The sequence below is a fragment of the Neovison vison genome, chromosome 14, assembly GCF_020171115.1.
Source record: "Neovison vison isolate M4711 chromosome 14, ASM_NN_V1, whole genome shotgun sequence".
In the NCBI taxonomy this organism is placed as follows: Eukaryota; Metazoa; Chordata; class Mammalia; order Carnivora; family Mustelidae; genus Neogale; species Neogale vison.
Window position 1 is genome coordinate 1,428,625 of NC_058104.1, and position 18,574 is coordinate 1,447,198.

The window sequence follows — 18,574 nt, forward strand, 5'->3', positions numbered from 1 at the left end:
CAGAGGCCGACCGCCTGCTAGCCGCGCCTACAGCGGCCGTGGCTTCTCCCAGGATCTTTGGCTCTCCGGGGCGGCGCGGCTTGCGAGCACGGGAGGCTGGTGGCGACGCTCGCAGGCGCCGTGTGGCGGGTGAGTCCCCAAGGCGGGGACCGCTTGAACGGGCTACGGGACTTCCGCGTCCGAGTCTCTGACAAGCCTGGGTGTCAGTTCGGTGCTGGGAGCCAGCGGGGCACGGCGACACTAGGTTCCTGGCTTAAGGGGCGCCCTCGCGCGCCCGCTCTGCACGTAAGACACCTGGTCGGGGCGCCTGCGCGGCTCACTGGGTTAAGCGACTGCCATGGGCTCAGGTCGTGGTCCGAGTCCTGGGACGGAGCCCCGCGTCGGGCTCCCAGTTCCACCCGGAGTCTGCTTCTCCCTCTGACCCTCTCCCCTCTCCCTCTGACCCTCTCCCCTCTCGCTCTCACGCTTCCAAATTAAGTCTCAAAACAACAACACCTGGAGGGGCACCCCCTTCACTGTTGCATAAACACGACAGCAGGAGCGAGGACCCCGGCCCAGGAAAGCCACGGTCAAGGACAGCCTTCCCCTTGCGCAGCCAACCCCAGTGCTGGTTCCCAGAACGTTGGCTTCATGACCCATGCGGGAGGTCTGGGCACGTCGTCTGAGCCATCACGTGCAGGCACGGGTAGTGACGAGGGCTGCAAACCCGGGGTCAGGGCGTCCTTTGTAAAGATGTCAGAGTAAGTGAGGACCGAGGCGGCTCAGCAGGTGTAACGATATGCAAGGTCCAGTACCTGGGGGACAAGGGACCGGGGACACATCTGAGGCCCCGGGTGTGGTGTGCAGTGTGTAATGCCAACGTGAGAAAAAGCAGACACAGGCAGCTCCAGTCAGTTTCCACCATAGGAGGCCATGAAAGGCCTCCTGCCCTGGGGGTGGTCTTAGTGGGCGACCTCCAGTTCTGCACACGGCAGGCAGCTCCTCATTCAGCATGAGCCGATGAATGAGGGCTAGGGCAGCACCAGTTCTGGGACTCGGCTTGATTCCCTTGCATTTCAGGCTGGAGGTCTTTGGACCTCGCCTGTCTGATACATTCAACAAAATTATTGATCCCCTGCTGGTGTGTGAGAGTAAACTTTATTTCTACTCTCAAACTCTTACAACTTTGTATGAAGTCCTCATCCCTACTTCAGAAATGGCAAAAACTGTAATAATCAACCCCCCACACACACACATACACCCAACACAGTGAATTTTAATATCCCACCCACGTTTTGGGGAAGGGAGGTTACATGACACACTTTTGAAGATATCCTGAAGGTTGTCTGACACTTTGGTCCAGAAAGTGGATCTCTTACTGGCTTAGGATTCTAAAAGGCACGTAAAGTTGGTTGCTCAACCCCTCTGGGCTGGGGTGGGGCAGAAGGTAGACTGGAAGGTGTTCTGGGGCCAACCGGCATACCACGGTGTGCGCTCAAGTCTGGGACGACAGAGGTAGCTGATCCTGGGCGGCTGCTGGGGTGGCTAATGGCAGCCTGAGTGCTCATGGTGGGTAGATGCCGCTCTGGTGGCCTTCGTCTGCCCAGTCCACCAGCTCGCTGCTCTGAAACCACAGCTGGATCTCCCTCTGGGCCCCCTCCACGGAGTCGCTGGCATGGATGATGTTCCTGTGCCAGAGGACAGGCAGCAAGGTAAGGCATAGACCTCAATGTGCACCTCGGGGACCCCGAGACTACCTGCTCATCCCCTACCGTCAAGAAGAGCAAGCCCAGGGCGCCTGGGTGGCTCAGTGGGTTAAGCCGCTGCCTTCGGCTCAGGTCATGATCTCAGGGTCCTGGGATCAAGTCCCGCATCGGGCTCCCTGCTCAGCAGGGAGCCTGCTTCCCTCTACCTCTCTCTCTGCCTGCCTCTCTGTCTACTTGTGATCTCTCTCTGTCAAATAAATAAAAATAAAATCTTTAAAAAAAAAAAAAAAGAAGAAGAGCAAGCCCAGCATTGTGCAGAGAGGAAAGCAAGAACAGGGCCTCTTACCCACAACCTCATGACCAGCCCAGACCGTCTCCAGAGCCTCACGGTCCCACCAGTTGTCCCATGCCAGCCCCTCAGGGTGTCTGGCCAGACAGTCAGGTAATAGGAAATAATGGCGGAATACACACACAACACAAAGAGAATGCTTTATCATCTCCTGTGTGCAAAGGCCTTTGAAAAAACTCTTCTAGCAAACTTAGGTGTGTGTGACATCCCAGCATCAAAAGTCTCTTATGGCTCTACTGTGGCCCAGCAAGATCCCCAGGTCCCACGGATCTGCCTCACGGGCAGACAACCACCCCCAACTCAACCCTGAGGAGCTGGCCCATCAGCTCCGGTGGCTTGAGTGTGTCAGGGCGCCCGGACCTGCTGATGTGGATGCTGAAGTCCCCCCTGATGGTGCCAGGGGCAGCCTCAGCGGAGTCGGTGTGTCCTATCATGGCCCTTGAGGAGCCAACCACGTTGGGCCCTTCCCAGACCTGCAGCACAGAGATAAAGGAGGTTGGGAGCGGTGCGGACCACCAAGGACTCAGCAGCTCTGGGCTCATCCCAGGGCCCTCCACCCTTTCCACAACCCATGCCTGCCGTACCATGGCCACTACAGGGCCGGAGGTCATGTAGCTGATGAGGGCTGGGTAGAAAGGCTTCCTCTGCAGGTCATGGTAGTGCTCAGCAAGGACTCTCTCTGGTGCCTGGGTGGCATTGGAGCAAGATGGGAGAGGGGCCCCTGGGCACTGGGGCAGTGGCCATGGTGTCCTGACGTCAGGGCACTTTGCAAATAACACCTACATGGCCTGGCACACCAGCAGCCACCTCCCCACCCCTCCCCTGCTACTGCCAACACCATACTCCTCCAGATACAGGGCGGAAATATGAAGGGCTGAGGTCCACGAGAAGTCCCCCACCCCAGTCCCATCAAGGACACCCACGGGTCGAGAGCCCTGGTACCTGCAGCATCTTCATCCCCACCAGCTTGAAGCCCCTCCTCTCAAAGCGCTGGATCACGTCCCCAACAAGCCGCCGCTGCACCCCATCTGGCTTCACGGCAACCAGGGTCCGCTCCCGTGTCCAGGAGGCCCCTCCTTTAGAAGAAGGGGAATCAGGTGCCTCACCCTTTCACATCTCCCTGAGCCCCGAATCCCAGGCCACGGCCCAGGTGTCACCAGAGCAGCCCTGGAAGGGAGAAGCACAGGATCCACAGCCAACCAATGCCCAGCAGGACTCTGCCTTTCAGGGACCGACAGGACAGTGGGTCCCCGGGTGCTTCCAAGCTGGTGGGAGGGGCCGGGGCACCCACAATGGATCCCATGTCCTTGAGAAGGCATCCAAGAACTGGGGAGCCACAGCTTGGGCCACTGGCCACACAGAGCCCCAGAGATGCCACACGGGAAAGAAAGCACTGTTGCCGGCCATGCTTTTGACCCCTGTCCTTTGGAGGGAGGGCACAGCGTCTGACGTCCCAGCCTGCCGCACGATGAGGACCCAAAGCTCATCTTGTGGGTCTGAGGTGAAGGATTGGCAGGGAACCAGGCAGTAGTGAGGGGCACTCTCCCCACCACGTGGGCCACACACGACAGGACGAAAGAGAGCTAGGGACCAAGAAGCAGGGTGGAGGGCTTCCTGTCTGAAGTGGGGGACTCTAGAGGGCTCCTCTACTGGCCCGAAGAACTAGATGCCGCTAGAGGCCTTCAAGGGAGGCGGCTTCCAGACCCATGTAGAGGACTGACCCTGGCCCAGCCCTTCTGTTCTCCAGGGAACACCACCAGGAGGACGGAGGCGTCATCACCCCTTACAGCCCCAGGCCACAGAGTTCCGCTGACCCTCAGCCCTGAGTCCAGGTCAAACCTGCTTTTGAGAAGAGCCTACACCCTGGGTGTCCTGCAGAGTTCTGCTCCGGGGGACAGCAAACTGGAAGACCAATGATAGAGGCGGGGCAGGCCAGTGTCCCTGGGGGTGTCTGCAGCTGCCCTTTCCCATCCCATAAGGTGTGCTGGGCCTGGACAGCAGGCACTGGGCGCCCCCATTTCACTTCAAGACTGCAGGAAGCCACCTGGTTTGTGCCCCTAAAGCCCAGTGTCTAGGGGCTGGGGAACCTGGCCTGCCGCCAGCTGGCTTGTCCGCTGGAAGGTTGCAGTTCACCCCCTCCAGCTTTAGGAACACCGAAACATCCGGCTCTCAGGGAGCACCCTGTGGGCCGCAGTTAGGGGGAGAACCGGCTACAGATACGGGCCAAAGGGAGTTAGGTCCATCAGAAAACGCCCCGAGGGCAAGCGGCTCCGCGGGGAGTGCTTATCTGTTCACAATGTCCCCGCAGCAGCCCCAGTCCGCGGGGACCCTCACCCCGGCCTGCTGTGGCCACCACGCCTCCTGCTCCGGAGCCCGCAGGTGACCCTGCCCCCGAGCAACCTGGGGCGGTGGGCGGATGGTGGGCGGGGGGTGGGGGGCAGTGGGAAGTGGGGAAAGGCGTGCAGGGCGCCCCTGGTCCGCCCGGCGAGACCCCGAGGCCATCTACAGAGGCCAGGCAGCCTCGAGTCGCACGCGCGCCAACAAAGGCCGGGCTACGCCCCCCGCCCGCCTCCCCCTCGGCCGGTCGCGGGCCACTCACCCGAGCTGGGGCGTACGAACAGTCTCGGGTCAGGGGCCCGCGGACCGCTCAGCAGCCCCGGCAGCGCGGCGCGCCCCAAGAGGCCGCCCATAACCCCCTCCCGCTGGCCTCTGGCTGAGCGCAGAAAGAGCGCGGGCGACCGAGCCCCTCGGGGGAAAGGGCGGAGCGGAGGGAGAGGGAGGGGCGAGAAGGAAGGGAGGGCGGGGCGGAGGGAGAGGCGGAAGAAAAGAGGAGGGCGGGATGGAGGGAGAGGGAGAGGCGTAAGGGAAGAGGAGGGCGGGGCGGAGGGAGAGGCGGGAGTTAACGGGAGGGCGGGGCGGAGGGAGAGGCGGGAGGGAAGAGGCGGGAGGGAAGGGGATGGAGGGGCGGAGGGAGAGGGAGAGGCGGGAGGGAAGGGGAGGGCGGAGCGGACGGAGCGGGATGGGTAGCAGAGAAGGGGAGGGCGGGCGGAGGGAGAAGCAGGGCAGGAGGGAAGGGGAGGGCGGGGCGGAGGGCGAGAGGGGATGAGAGGGCTGGGTGGGGGGGGCGAGACCGAGAGAGCGGGCTGAGGGAAGAGGGGGCGGGGTTTAGAAACAGGTATCCTATTATAATACCGTTGGGGTAGTAATGGTGGCCAGCTTCTTTTCTAAAAGATTTTATTTTTATTTATTTATTTATATGACAGTTAGTGAGAGAGCACAAGCAGGGGGAGTAGAGGCGGGGTGAGAAGCAGACTCCCCACTGAGCAGGGAGCCCGATGTGGGACTTGATCCCAGGATCCTGGATCATGACCTGAGCGGAAGGCAAGCACTTAACCATCTGAGCCAAACAGGTGCCCGCAGCTTGTTTTCTTTTCTTTTTTTTTTTTAAAGATTTTATTTATTTATTTGACAGAGAGAAATCACAAGTAGGCAGAGAGGCAGGCAGAGAGAGAGAGAGGGGGAAGCAGGCTCCCTGCTGAGCAGAGAGCCCGATGCGGGACTCGATCCCAGGACCCTGAGATCATGACCTGAGCCGAAAGCAGCGGCTTAACCCACTGAGCCACCCAGGCGCCCCCGCAGCTTGTTTTCTAAATAAGAGATCTGCTCGCTGTTAGGTAGTGAGTTTTTGAAAAGTCATATGTGCTTTTTGTTGCTACTGTGAATAGAAACGTTTTCTTAATTTTTTTTAATTTATTTATTTATTTGACAGATAGAGATCACAAGTAGATGGAGAGGCAGGCAAAGAGAGAGAGGAGGAAGCAGGCTCCCTTTTGAGCAGAGAGGCCGATGTGGGGCTCGATCCCAGGAACCTGGGAACATGACCTGAGCTGAAGGCAGAGGCTTTAACCCACTGAGCCACCCAGGTGCCCTCTTAATTTTATTTTTAATTGTTCTTTGAAAGTATAAAAATACAATTGACTTTTGTGTGTTAAATTATTATCCTGCAACTTTGCCGAACTCATTTATTAATTCCAGTTGTTTTTTAGTGGATTTCTTAAGATTTATTATGCACGAAATTATGTCATATGGGCCTAGAGATAGTTATTTCTTCCTTCCCATTCTGGATGCCTTTTATTTTCTTTTTTTTTTTTTTTTTAAAGATTTTATTTATTTATTTGAGAGAGACAGTGAGAGAGAGCATGAGCGAGGAGAAGGTCAGAGAGCGAAGCAGACTCCCCATGGAGCTGGGAGCCTGATGTGGGACTCGATCCCGGGACTCCAGGATCACGCCCTGAGCCGAAGGCAGTCGTCCAACCAACTGCGCCACCCAGGCGTCCCTGCCTTTTATTTTCTTAATTGATCATTCTGGCTAGAATCTCCAGTAAAGTATTGAATACAAGTAGCCACCTTCTTCCACTGGCTTAAGATTGGGTGTTAGGTTATTGCTTTGCAACTGCTTACCTTAAAAATCAAACAGTCCTGGGGCACCTGCGTGGCTCTGTCACTTAAGCATCTGACTCTCTGTTTTGGCTCAGGTCACAATCCTGGGGTCAGGGCATCCAGCCCAGAGCACTGCATGCAGAGTCTGCCCAAGTATTGCTCTCTCCCTCTCTCCCTCTGCCCCTCGCCTGGCTCATGCATGTGAGCGCCCTCTCTATCTCTAAAATAAAATAAATAGGGACGCCTGGGTGGCTCAGTTGGTTGGACGACTGCCTTCGGCTCAGGTCATGATCCCAGAGTCCTGGGATCGAGTCCCGCATCGGACTCCCAGCTCCAGGGGGAGTCTGCTTCTCTCTCTGACCTTCTCCTCGCTCATGTTCTCTCTCACTGTCTCTCTCTCAAATAAATAAATAAAATATTTATTAAAAAATAAAATAAATAAATAAAATATTTAAAAAAGAAAGAAAGAAGTTTCACGCAGATGAAAGACAAATACAAAAGGCAAATCTATAAAGCTTTCAGTTGATGGGAAAATATATTCACGGTTTTTTTTTTTTTAAGATTTTATTTATTTATTTGACAGAGATCACAAGTAGGCAGAGAAGCAGGCAGAGAGAGGGGGAAGCAGGCTATCTGTCGAGCAGAAAGCCCGATGCAGGGCTCGATCCCAAGACCCTGAGATCATGACCCGAGCCGAAGGCATAGGCTTCAACCCACTGAGCAACCCAGGCACCCCTATTCACAGCTTTCTGTGGGGAAGAATTTCTTTTTTTTTTTTTTTTTTTAAAGATTATTTATTTATTTATTTGACAGAGAGAGATCACAAGTAGGCAGAGAGGCAAGCAGAGAGAGAGGAGGAAGCAGGCTCCCTGCTGAGCAGAGAGCCCGATGCGGGACTCGATCCCAGGACCCTGAGAACATGACCTGAGCCGAAGGCAGCGGCTTAACCCACTGAGCCACCCAGGCGCCCCTGTGGGGAAGAATTTCTTGAGGCACAATAAGCACTAATTATAAAGGAAAAGATTGACAAAGTCAACTCTATTAAAATTAAGAACATTATAAAAACACCGTGAAGAAACCAGACGAGCCAAAATTCAAACACTGATGACGTGAAATGCTGGCAAGCGTGTGAGCCATGGGAGCTCCCATTCATTATTGCTGAGACTGCAAAATGGTGCAGTCACTCTGAAGCCAGGTTGGCAGCTTCCTAGAAAACTAAACATATGGGGCGCCTGGGTGGCTCAGTGTGTTAAGCCACTGCCTTCGGCTCAGGCCCTGATCTCAGGGTCCTGGGATCGAGCCCTGCATCGGGCTCTCTACTCAGCGGGGAGCCTGCTTCTCTCTCTCTCTCTCTCTCTCTGCCTGCCTCTCCATCTACTTGTGATCTCACTCTGTCAAATAAATAAATAAAATCTTTTAAAAAAATAGAAAACTAAACATGTGACCCAGCAGCCATGCATTTCGGTGTTTATTTCAATGAGTTCGAAATGTATGTGCACCTGTGTATCTGTAGCAGCATTACTCATAACTGCCCAACTCGGAAGCAACCGAACGTCCTTCCGCAGGTGTCTGGATGAACAGTGTGACCGTATCCCTGCAATGGGACACTATTCAGTAATTACATGTGTGAGCTAGCAAGCCGCAAAAAAGACACGGAGGAAAGGTAAATGCCTATTACTTGATGAAAGAAGCCTATCAGAAAAGGTTACGTGACATTCCAGAAAAGGCAAAGCTATGGGGACAGTTAAAAAAAAAAAAAAAAAAAAAGACAATCAGTAATTGTAATTGTTAAGGGCTGGGGGAGTAGGAGGGGTGTGGGCAGGTTTTTAAGGTCACAAAACAATTCTGTGTGACACTACAATGGCAGATAGATGTCATTACACATTTGTCAAATCCAGAATGTACAACACCAAGAGTGAACCCTAGCAAAAACGTGGACTTTGGCAAACAATATTGTCAGTGTAGCTTCACTGATCATAACAATGTAGCACATGGCCCAGGTGGGATGTCCATAGTGAGTGAGGCTGTGCACGTCTGGGTGCGAAGGGTGTATGGGTTACTCCATATTTTCTGCTTAATTTTACTGTGAATTTGAAATTTCTCTAAAAAAACAGAATCTACTCAAAAACACACACAAACCATGAAGAAAGAAAAAAGACAAAATCACAGAATGAGAAAGAATGTTTCCAGCACCCAAAACCTATACAGGTCTAGGGTCTTATTTCCAGAAGTCGGTGAGTAAAGTACCAATAAATCCATGGTACGGCAGACAAATACTTGAGGTTTCTTTTCTCCAGAGAAATTCAAACAGCCAAGAAGCACACGCAGAGGGGCTCGGCTTCCGGACCGATCACAGAAATGCAAACCAAGCCACACCAAAAATCCCAAAGTTTGGGGAGCCTGTTCTGACTCTTGCTCTCAGATCAGGCAATGATCTCAGGGTTGTGGGACAGAGCCCCACATCGCGCTCTGTGCTCAGCAGGGGGTCTCCTTGAGGTTCTCTTTCCCTCTCCCCCCACCCCAACTCTCCCTCTCTCTCTCAAAATAAATAAATAAAATCCTGAGAAAAATTCTGAAGTCTGAAAATTCCAACTATTAGCGAGAATGTGGACCAAGCAAATTCATGTACGGCTAGTTAGACTCTCAACTGACAAAAGCCACCTTTGGTAAACAGTTTGGAATCATCAAGAAAGTGAAAAATCAACCTACAAAATGGAAGGAAATGTTGAGAAATCATATATTTCAGAAAGGTATTTTTTAAAAGATTTTATTTATTTATTTTTGTCAGAGAGAGAGCTCAAGCAAGGGGACCAGCAGGCAAAGGGAGAGTCAGGCTCCCAGCTGAACAAGGAGCCCGATGTGGGACTCCATCCCAGAACTCTGGGATCGTGACCTGAGCCAAAGGCAGACACTTAACCAACTGAGCCACCCAGGCGTCCCAAGTGTCTTTTTTTTTTTTTTTAAGATTTTGTTTATTTGACAGAGAGAGAGTAGGCAGAGAGAGAGAGGAGGAACAGGCTCCCTGCCAAGCAGAGAGCCCGATGTGGGGCTCAATCCCAGGACCCTGGGATCATGACCCGAGCCGAAGGCAGAGGCTTACCCACTGAGCCACCAAGGCACCCCAGGCTACTCCATTCTAAACTTCAGATTTTCCAACTCTGGCTGTGGGGGGAAGACCCTGAAAGCAAAGCATCCCTTGGTGGGAACCACAACTGCTCCCTGACCATTAGGACCACCGTGAGCCAGCAAGACCCTGACTACCCGGCGACTGACCCCAAGACAATGACCAATTTGACTTTCACTGTGCACCGTTACCCCAGATTTTGTGTATATACACCTGGAAGCATTTGCACACTTTGGAGTCAGTCTTTGGGACCCTAGTCTCCTGTGTTTGCGGCGTTGGCATCACTGAAACAATCCATTTCCTGCTTCAGCACCACTCATTCCTGAGCCTGGTCTGCTTGGGACTGCCCCGGTCAGGTGCCTTTGCAACCCCGCACCCTGGCTACAATCCCTACAGCTTCGGCTCCCTCCTCGCCCTCGCTCCCTTTCTGTCTCCCTTCCTGTCCCAGAGTCCTCACCGGAGGAGGAGCCTGCTGCCAGGTTGTGGGCAGTCCCATGTTCATGGCCAAGGAGCTGATGTCTTCGGCCGACTGCCATGAGGACCCAAGGGCTGCCAACAGTGACCTGGTGAGCTTTGATGTGGATCCTCCTAAGTGTGCGTTGTTTCAGTGCTAAATTCTGCGTTATTTTGCTGTGCAGCGGTAAATACCCAAGTCCAAGACCAAGGAGGGAGGAGGTGTGAGTGGTCTGACCCTCACTGGTCCGGGACCCCGGGGCTCTTATGATCCATGCAGCTGTCCCTTCCCTCGGAGGCCAGGGCTGGGACTGTGTCTGGGCTCTCTCCCAGCCCTCTTCCCGGAACCCCCTGCCTTTCAAGACTTGGCCCATTGGGTTTCAGTGTCGGGGTGTCAGTCTGTCTGAGGAGGACTGACAGTGCAGTGTGGCATTAGGATGAGCACAAACTTGGACTTCTGGAACATTCCTGGGAAAGTGCTGGTGGTCTTGGTACAATGTTCTTGGAGAGACCCTGCCCCACAGGGTGGAAGGGGAGGTGGCAGGAGAACCAGATTCCAATCCTGCCCCTGCCACCTGCGACTGTCAGCGTCCCCTTGCCATCCTGGTAAGAACTGGATTCTCCCAGCAGCCCTCTGTTTGTTTCGTTTAGAGAGAGAGCCAGCAGGGGAGGGCAGAAGTCAGGGGAGAAAGAGAATTCAAGCACACCGAGCACTGAGCACAGAGCCCAACTTGGGGTTTGATCCCATGACCCCAAAGACAGAATGGAGCTGAAACCAAGAGTTGGACACTTAACTTACTGAGCCACCCAGGGGCCCCTCTCCCAGCGGTTTTTAAGCATTTTTTTTTTAAGACTTTATTTATTTATTTGACAGAGAGAAATCAGAAGTAGGTAGAGAGGTAGGCGGAGAGAAAGGGGGAAGCAGGCTTCCGTCGAGCAGAGAGCCCAACGCGGGGCTCGATCCCAAGACCCTGAGATCATGACCTGAGCCGAAGACAGAGGCTCAAACCACTGAGCCACTCAGGTGCCCCTCCCAGCGGTTTTTAAACTTTGGATAAACATGCAAGTTTCTGTCACCTGTAACAGGAAGTGGTGGGCCCCAGGGTTCACCACTGTCCGTGCCCATCACCTGCCAGCCCGCAGCCAGGAGAGGCTCTCGGGGCTGGTTGTGACTCATTTCCAGATGGGTCACTGTTAGGGACGTCTGCTTTAGTTCCATGTGGTCAGAAAAACATACTCTGTGTCCCTTCAATTCTTTTCAGTTTATCAAGAGCTGTTTTGTGGCCCAGGGTTGATCTAGTTCAGGGAACTTGAAAAGAACATCCACTCGGTGGAGTCGGACACAGTCCTCTGTAAACACAGTGAATTCCCGGCCCCTGACTGCGGGGCCGAAATACTCCGTCTTTCCTGGTTTTTTCCTCTAGCATGTTCCATCAACGGCAGAGAGAGGGCCCTCAAGTCCCCTCTCCCCACGTGCAAATGCCTATTTCGTGGTTTCATTCTGCCCATTTTTACTTCATGTAGCTGGAAGCTCTCTTAAGAGGCGTGTGCACACATTTCTTCCCTTACAAAGGGAATTTTTCACTACTAGAAAATATTTTTGGGGCGCCTGGGTGGCTCAGTTGGTTGGACGCCTGCCTTCAGCTCAGGTCATGATCCTGGAGTCCCGGGATCGAGTCCCGCATCGGGCTCCCAGCTCCATGGGGAGTCTGCTTCTCCCTCTGACCTTCTCCTCGCTCGTGCTCTCTCTCACTGTCTCTCTCTCAAATAAATAAATAAAATATTTAAAAAAAATATTTTTGCCTCTGCTTGATCATAATCTCTGTTTTGAAGTCTACCTTATCTGGTAAAGATAGAGACACTCTAGTTCCTCATGCTCATTCTCAGGTGATTTATCTCTGTCCATCCACTTACTGGTTTTTTTTTTTTTAAGATTTTATTTATTTGGCAGATCACAAGTAGGCAGAGAGGCAGGCAGAGAGAGAGGGGGAAGCAGGCTCCCTGCTGAGCAGAGAGCCCAACGCTGGGGGGGCGGTGGGGGTCCGATCCCAGGACCCTGAGATCATGATCCAAGCCAAAGGCAGAGGCTCAACCCGCTGACCCACCCAGGTGCACCCATCCACTTACTTTTAACGCATCCATGTCTTTAAGGTTGAACCGAATCGTTTCTAGATTGTCTGGTCTTGCTTTATTTATTTATTTATGAAATTCACTTCGATAATATCAGCTTTTTTTTTTTTTTTTTTAAAGATTTATTTATTGGGGCAGCTTGGTGGCTCAGTGGGCTAAGCCTCTGCCTTCAGCTCAGGTCACGATCTCAGGATCCTGGGATCGAGCCTCACATTGGGCTCTCCCCTCAGTGGGGAGCCTGCTTCCCCCTCTCCCTCTGCCTGCCTCTCTGCCTACTTGTGATCTCTGTCTCTCTGTCAAATAAATAAATAAAATCTTTTTTTTTTTTTAAGGGACCTTTTTTATTAAAGGGGATCTTTTTTTAAAAGATTTTATTTATTTATTATTTGAGAGAGAGATTGAGAGAGTGCCCGGGGCTGGAGGGGCAGAGGGAGAGGAGCGAGGGCAAGCAGACTTTGCACTGAGTGCGGAGCCTGACTGGGCATCAGGGGTTTTCCATGACCCTGAGATCATGACCTGAGCCAAAACGGAGAGTGGGGAACTCAACCAACTGTGCCACCCAGGTGCTCTTCTACCTTTTTGTGTGTGTGTGTGTGTGTGTGTGTGAAGTACACTGAGCACGTGTTACATTGGTTTCAGGTGGACGACGTCCTGACTGGACAGTCTGATACATGATTCCGTGCTCTCCGTGACGTGTGCAGTCGCGTCTGTCAGCACACGTCACTGTATCATCCATGGCATTCCTTATGCGGCACTTTTCATCTCCATGACTTCTTTATTTTATAACTGGACGTTCATACCTCTTTGTTCCCTCGATTTCCCCCATCCCTCTACTAACCTCCCTGCCTATAGCCACCAGTTCATTCTGGGTATTTAAGAATCTGTCGTTTGGGCTCTTTCTTCTTTGTTGGTTCATTTATTTCTTAAATCCCACATATAAGTGAAATCCTTTAGCAATTGTTTTTTCCTACCTTATTTCACTTCGCATTTTAGCCTCTACGTCTGTTCATGTTGTCTCAAATGGCAAGATCTCATTTATTTTTATGGCTGAATAATATTGCATTCTCTACACAAACCCTCTCTTCTTTATCCATTCATCGTTGTTGTTGTTGTTGTTTAATAAGCTGTACACCCAACATGGGGCTCAAACTCACTAACCCTGAGATCAAACATGGCACATTCCTCCAGCTGAACCAGCTCCGTGCCCCCACTTTGTTTATTTGTAAAGGATGTTTTTGCGAGATTTTTTTTAATTTATTTTATTTTATTAATTTATTTGACAGATAGAGATCACAAGTAGATGGAGAGGCAGGCAGAGAGAGAGAGGGGGAAGCAGGCTCCTTGCTGACCAGAGAGGCCGATGTGGGGCTCGATCCCAGGACCCTGGGATCATGACCTGAGCCGAAGGCAGAGGCTCAATCCACTGAGCCCCCCAGGCACCCCAATAAATAAAATCTTAAAAAAAAAAAAGAACAAGAACCGCACAATGAACTTAAAGGGGAAAAAATATGCTAACCTTTATTTATCTGTGATTCTAAGAATATGTACTTCCTACTTCTTTGGTTGGAAAATGACCTTTTCTTTATGACATGATAATAATAATAAAGGACCCCAGGTCAGAACTATAGTACAGCCTGTAAGTTTTAACACGTTCTTCTTATAACCAGTTTTTGCTAACTAAGGAACTGTGGCCAACTGGCCATAGATAAGGGAGTCAGCAAGCAGCACAACAGGATAACAAAGGAAAAATGTAAAAAGCAGAATTCTGTGTTTAACCCAGCTGTTTCTGGCTTCTGTATAAAAATGCTTTGCTAAAGAAATGGAAAATTGCTTAAATTCCCGCTATGTAGGGACGCCTGGGTGGCTCAGTTGGTTGGGCAGCTGCCTTCGGCTCAGGTCATGATTCCAGCGTCCTGGGATCGAGTCCCACATCGGGCTCCTTGCTCGGCGGGGAGCCTGCTTCTCCCTCTGCCTCTGCCTGCCTCTCTGCCTGTGCTCGCTCTCGCTCGCGCTCTCTCTCTCTGACAAATAAATAAATAAATAAAATCTTAAAAAAAAAAAAAAAATTCCCGCTATGTAATCAAATAATGCTCCACCTGGAAGGCTGCTTGGAGGACCTCCACCCCCTCTCCAGGCCCAGGATTAGGATAAAGGGCAACAGCCCCCGTCCTGTTGTCTAAGCCTTGCAGCTGGCCAGCATCCGGGCCTTGAGAAAAACAAATAACATGTTGACACCACACCAGATATGATTTGTTTTAAAAGGATTGGCTGCCTGCGTGCAGACCTTGCTGTAATGCTTTAAAATTACTGGCTAGAAAAGCGTGGGCTCTGCTGTAACGGACTGTAGGGCTCTATAATAAGTCACTCCCGGAACAGATCGGGGCTCTCAGACACTGACCCAAACCTCGCAGATCTCATGGTCAAGTGTCCCTGGGAGCCCGAGCATGCCCGAATAAAACCCTCTTGCTTATCGCATCCAGTGGTCCGTGTGTGCGTCCTTGGGTGCGGGTCTCTGAGGGTCTTTCAATAATAGTTGGACTTTAAAAAAAAACAACAATTTTATTTTTGTAAAACAAAGATTCAAAAGTTTTACGTTGCTTCCAAAACTTTTGGGTAAAACATTGCTATGAAATGCAAATTTGGGGGGATCCTGGCCCAGTTTATGCCAACAAGTTGATGCACAGGGACAAGGAGGGAGACAAAGGGCTTGCATCGCTCCCCGCCCAGCCATGAGATCACAGAAGGTGTGACCCAGCCCCTTCCTACGGGAAGCCCCGGAGAACGGTGTTGGGACAAGAGGCCGTGAGCCCACAGAGCAGGGGGCTCCTTTTGACCTGGGGTCTTCACAGGGACTCCCGTACGAGAGGCACTTGGAGGAGGAGCCCATGTGAGTTAGGGTTAAGACAGGCAGGTTGGAAGAGAGCAGCAGGGGTGTCTGAAGACCTGAAGCATTCCACAGTTTGTGGAGGGCTGAGCACCCGTCTCTGGCTAGAAGGGGAGCCGTGGGAGTGGAGACCAGATGTCAGCTGGGTCCAGGGTGGCCGCACCACTAGCCTAGAAGAACCAGGGAGAGAGGGTGAGAGGGACAGAAGCAGGGGGGGGGGCAGAAGAAGTGGAAGCGGGCAGGGAGTCAGAGCTGGCAGTGAGGCAGGCAGGAGGGGAGGGTGATGGGAGGGAGCTCGCTGCATATTTTCCTCTTCTACCTGAGGTCTTAGAGACCTCGTGCTGCATTTCCTCCTCTGATTAACTGAATAAAATTGGATTATAGTTTTTTTTTTCTTTTTTAACTTTTGAAATTTTTATGCAAACCAAACACAAGTGGCCAGACATGGTTTGCGTGTGGGGAAAATATCTCTCCTGTCCACTGCTCCATCTTCCCCTCCATGTGAGTGGACAGCAGTCCCCTCATTCTACACCCACCAAGCCGGTGAGAGGGCCTGAAAACATTTTGGCTCAGAAATGGGATGGATCCGTGTTATCCAGCAGCGGCATCTCTCCACTCTGTCAATAACCTTGCAGGATTATTGTCTAGAAGCTGTGCAGAAATTTACGGTACACATCCTGATTTCTTGTAGAGTTCTCAGGTTTTTGCAAGGACACAGGCTCTGGGCCCATTCCCTGTGTGTCTGTCCCCAGGCTCCTGGGTTTGTTTGATTTTAATGTTGCCACAGAGACCTTCAAAAGGCTGAGGCAGTTTGCATTCCCAGGGGCACAGTGTGGGGCACCTGTTCCCTGCCTCTAGAGAGGGCTGCCTGCCTGAGTCTGACCGAGGTTTTTTTTGTGTTAAAACACACAAGCACTAGAATTTTTACCTGCGACCGAGCAGGGGGGTTCACCGAGCCGAGCAGCCGAGCCAGGAGGGTTCATGCTGGCCTCTGGTGTCTTCCAGCCCATTCTCTTGTGATTGCTGTGAGTGGCCTGAGTCTGTTTTCCTTTTGGGTTGTGTTGATTTCAGTGTGTAAATTTCTTTTCTATCTTAGGTAGAACAACCCGTTATCATACACACAGCACATGTATTCTCCCATTTGTCTTTTGACTTGGTGACTTCTTCAGAGATTTTATTTATTTGACAGAGAGAGAGTGAGAGAGAGCACAAGCAGGGGGGCAGCAGGCAGAGGGCTAGCCAGCAGCAGGCTCCCCGCTGAGCCAGCGAGGCTGGACGATCCCAGAAGCCTGAGATCATGACCTGAGCTGGAGACAGATGCTTAACGACAGAGCCACCCAGGTGCCCCAAGAAACGTTTTTTATTTTTATTTTTATTTATTTATTTATTTGATAGAGAGAGATCACAAGTAGGCAGAGAGGCAGGCAGAGAGAGAGGGGGAAACAGGCTCCCTGCTGAGCAGAGAGTCCGATGTGGGGCTCGATCCCAGGACCCTGAGATCCTGACCTGAGCTGAAGGCAGAGGCTTAAACCACTGAGCCACCCAGGTGCCCCCGTTTTTAAAAATGTAGTCAAATGAGTACCTTTTCCCTCATGATTCCCCATCCCTTCATTCCAAGTCTCTTTCTAGTAGTTCTCTCATTTTATTCTCAACAGTCCACCACTCCTCTGGTTGGAATTCATTGATCTGTGTGCGGTGGAAGGCAGGAGGCTCTGCAGACGGGGCCTTCCTGGTAGGGCCTCTTCCTGTGTCCCCACTGAGGCTCGGCCAGGTGGGCCCTTGGCATCTTCCCCGCTGCCAGTGCTCTCGCACTTAGCACAAGTCTCCCAACCTCAGCCCAGGGCACAAGTCCATCTACGAGTTCACCAGCCCCCAGACACAGCCATGGTATGGAGCGTGTCTGCCACCTCCTCTCCTACCTGTTGGGGAGCTTGGGGGCACAGGAAACCGCCTTGGAGTGACACAAGGGAAGCCCCAGAGTGAGGCGGGCGAGTGGGGGACCTGAGCCCAGCCCAGAGGAGGAAGAGCTTTCCAGTGCCCAGTGCTGACCACAGCTGCTACCCAAGCACGATTCGGACTCAGCATAGAGCACCAACATCCAAGCTCAGCAAAACCCCACAACTGACCTCTGTCCCTTTAAACTGAGATTGGCCAGCAGCCCAGGGAGTGCCCGCCGTCAGGGGTGAGGAGGCCCCAGCCTAGGTCCCCACGGAACAGAGGAGCTCTTCAGTGGCTTCACGTCCTGGCCTTCCTCCTGCCTGGGCCTCCAATCTCCACCCTTCTGCAGCTTTTAGTGGTATTGGTCTGGCTGGGTCAAGTGTCTCCCCCTTCCTTTCTGTAAACTCTCGACAACCCCAATCCCCTGCCCCAAGAGGCACAATATTCAAAAAAGACACCCACGGGTAAAATCCTTCCTTCCAATCCTAAACCAACAGGGCTCCCTCCCACGGAGTCAATCAGCATAACCGGCTGCTGGATGCTTCCAAGTCACCCTATGCCTCTGGTGCAGGCAAATGCAATTTTCAGTGGCTCAGTCAGTTAAGTGCCCGACTTTTGATTTGGGCTCAGGTCATGACCTCAGTGCCATGAGATGGAGCCCCTGGGCTGCTTACAAGACTCATTCCCCCTCCCTCTGCCCCTCCCCTTCTCTAAAAAAAGTTTTTCCTCTGAAAATGGTACCTTTCTATACACCTTGTTCTGCCCTTTCCTTTTTTCAGCCAAGGCTCCATCTGGCGGACCATTCTCAACTGGCCATAGGACTTCCCGGTTTACCGCCGCACTGTGTCGGTGTTTGAATCACGGTATGAATGTCTGTGATTCGAATGCGCCATTGCCTAATGACCAACATCTGGACATATGCTGTACCATCCCGCAATCTCACTTCTATGAGCGTATCTACAGGGCGAGTGCAGAGGGGGACAGAGCAAAGCCCTTGTAGCTCTGGGAGCTGAGTCCAGAGGCTTCCAGATGCTCTAACACTACTCAGCAAATACAGGAATGTCTGTGGGCCCACAGTCTAACCCTTCCAGCGTGATCAAATTTTTTGACCTTTGCAGATCTGTTAGGTATAAGGAAAAAAGACGTCAAGGCGCTCTTTAGTTTGGGGAGGTCGGAGACTGTTCCTGTTCATTTGCATATCCTTTAAGGGAGTCTCCTTGAATTTACTGAAGAGTGGGTATTTTGTTATTGATTTGTAGGGGCTCTTCATTATTAAACTTATAATTTTATTTTTTTTAAGATTTTACTTATTTGTCAGAGAGACTGAGAGAGAAAGCACACATGCAAGCACAAGCAGGGGGAGTGGCAGGCAGGAGAAGTGGGTGGGGGGAGGTCCTTGCTCAGCAGGGAGGAGCATGTGGGATTTGATTCCAGGATCCTAGGATCAAGACATGAGCGGAAGGCAGATGCTTAACTCACTGAGCCACCCAGGTGTCCTGTTATCAGTCCTAAACTGCTATCAATCTTGGTAATTAAACAAATAAATAAAATATTTAAAAAACAAATAAAAT

General features: G+C 52.0%; 1 protein-coding gene across 2 annotated transcripts; it reads right to left on the minus strand.

Annotated features, from left to right (window-relative positions):
- Positions 1–1,118: 1,118 nt before the first annotated feature.
- Positions 1,119–4,806, minus strand: NME4 (NME/NM23 nucleoside diphosphate kinase 4). 2 transcript variants are annotated; one of them, XM_044233393.1, is made up of 5 exons: positions 4,634–4,806; positions 2,977–3,110; positions 2,619–2,720; positions 2,395–2,507; positions 1,459–1,667 (listed from the first exon to the last, which is right to left on the minus strand). In XM_044233393.1, the coding sequence occupies exons 1-5, from the start codon at positions 4,722–4,724 to the stop codon at positions 1,544–1,546; spliced, it is 564 nt and encodes a 187-aa protein (XP_044089328.1). In that variant the 5' UTR covers positions 4,725–4,806; the 3' UTR covers positions 1,459–1,543. The 2 variants fall into 2 exon arrangements, with proteins under 2 accessions (XP_044089329.1, XP_044089328.1); XM_044233394.1 differs by lacking the exons at positions 2,395–2,507; positions 2,619–2,720 and having other exon boundaries at positions 1,119–1,667.
- Between the last annotated feature and the right edge of the window lie 13,768 nt (positions 4,807–18,574).

Coding starts and splice junctions, on each gene's coding strand:
- NME4 (XM_044233393.1), bottom strand. CDS start 4,724: ATGGGCGGCCTCTTGGGGCGCGCCGCGCTGCCGGGGCTGCTGAGCGGT. Junction 2,721..2,976: donor TGGGGATGAAGATGCTGCAG/GTACCAGGGCTC, acceptor AATGCCACCCAG/GCACCAGAGAGAGTCCTTGC. Junction 1,668..2,394: donor TTCAGCATCCACATCAGCAG/GTCCGGGCGCCC, acceptor CCTCTGGCACAG/GAACATCATCCATGCCAGCG.